At 31.8% G+C, this 1,942-nt stretch overlaps 1 protein-coding gene across 2 annotated transcripts in view; it reads right to left on the reverse strand.

Moving 5' to 3' along the window:
* HRH4 (histamine receptor H4) overlaps positions 1–1,656 on the reverse strand; it is a 20,672-nt gene extending 19,016 nt beyond the window's left edge. For both annotated transcript variants that reach the window (XM_019656148.1, XM_019656147.1), the window contains exon 1: positions 1,464–1,656. In XM_019656148.1, the coding sequence (XP_019511693.1) occupies positions 1,464–1,656 (193 nt within the window). The remainder of the gene's footprint in view (positions 1–1,463) is intronic.
* Positions 1,657–1,942: the final 286 nt, after the last annotated feature.

The raw sequence follows: 1,942 nt of genomic DNA on the forward strand, positions 1-1,942 counted from the left end.
TAACCTATATTCCTATGAGAAAAGGTAGATTTTGTTGAGAAGGACATAATAATGATATGTAATTACATCTGATTTATACTGTAGCATGTATCCATGATCCTACTGTGTGGTGTAATACAGAAATCATAGATAAATTTAATATTATAGAAGCTAATAAAATTTATGATATTACTGAGGTGGTTGATCAAATGTATTGCGAAATTGAATTAAACCCCCTTCATGATGTTATCCCTATGGAGGAGAATTGGATTGAAATAGATTTAGACTTGATGAATAATAATTTGTATTCTCATTCACTCAGTAGATGCATAAAGTACAGACAGCTGTTAAGTCAGGGAGACAAAATAATTATAAATTTAGTCCAACATATGAGAAAGTTTTTGCTATTCTGTGCTAATATTATTAGGTTGTTCAGCTATCTATTCAAATCTGTACCAACCTCTTATTAGTTATTATAGGTGTTTGGAATTTGGTGCATTTTCATTGCTTATGTGGATATATGATGCTTTAGAGCAAGTAATTGCTGTCAAATCAAGAAGTATCATTAGATCTTAAAAAGACCTTGATCATGGGTCAAAGGGCTGGACTATGCTGTGAGGGGTGATTCCAGAAAACCTGGAATTGACCGGAGTTATTTTTCTAAAGTATCTGCAAGGCATTGCACCCCTTGATTAAGATATAAAACGTGCTGATTAAGAGTGTTGCTTTGGGGCCGGCCGAGTGGCTCAGTTGGTCAAGAGCTGGCTTGGGACACCAGAGGACCCCCATTCGGATCCCACATATGAGGGCCAGTAACACTGCCCTCTACAGCTAAGATGCTGAACAACAGCTCAACCTGGAGCTGGGCTGCCNTGATCATCAAGCAGTAAAAAATTACAAAGTACATGTTTTCAAAGAATGATTAATTTGATTTCTATGATCTCTTATAATGCTACAATGCCATATTATATACAAGATAGTTTAGTGTTGAGTATATTTTATAATATTCTATACCATATTATAAAATAATATTATTAGTCATACTATTTAATTGACCTGAATATTCCATTTTCTGATTGTGCTGGTTACCAATATATACATTATTTCCTATTACTCCAACACTGTGATACTAAGGAAACTATGTTTACTTAAAGAGTAATACTTATAAACCTGAACATACAAGGAAAATAGCTCCAAAAACAAATCACTCTTAGATTAAAGAATTTTGGAAATATTCCAAACTTATTTTTATTCTATAAAAAGAAAATAAACTGTTTTCAGATGAAAATTCCCTTACAAACCTGATTCACATAGTATAAGATTTTCCTGCAGTTCCATATGGCCTCCCCTAACTTTAATCCTTAAACTTTTTGTTTTTAATCATTCCCTATTTCATACACTCCCTTGAAATAACAAAAGCCTATTTTAAGGTTTTATAAATAAATTATAATTGAAAAAGTTTATCTTAAATACATGTAACTTACCAACAAAGAAGTCAGAAATGGCCAAGTTAAGGAAGAAATAATTACTTCGATGTCTAAGGTTTTTGTCCACCACAAAAGCTAAAATGACAATGGCATTTCCTAGCATTATAGCAAAAGCTAGTAAGCCCATTAAAAATGCTAAAGTAATGCAAGTGCTTTGTGATAAAGTAGTTGTGCTATTAGTAGCTGACATCACATCAAATGATGAAGTTCAATATAGCAAATTAATCCAGCAAGACAATTCTGACAAGAACGTTTCTAATTGTAAATGTAAAATATATAGTCCTCTACTCATAACAATATTTTTCAAAATCTAATGTTGATAACAGTACTTCCTGATCTTGATAAGCAAACTTGTGGTAACAGTTTCCCTTTAACACTAAAAAAAAATTTTCCAAAAGACAGTGAAAATTTTATCTTAAACATTTGAAAATGATTCATCCATCTCCCATTAATGAAGCAATATTACCTATTTGATC

This window comes from Hipposideros armiger, unplaced genomic scaffold (genome assembly GCF_001890085.2).
Source record: "Hipposideros armiger isolate ML-2016 unplaced genomic scaffold, ASM189008v1 scaffold_255, whole genome shotgun sequence".
Lineage (NCBI taxonomy): Eukaryota > Metazoa > Chordata > Mammalia > Chiroptera > Hipposideridae > Hipposideros > Hipposideros armiger.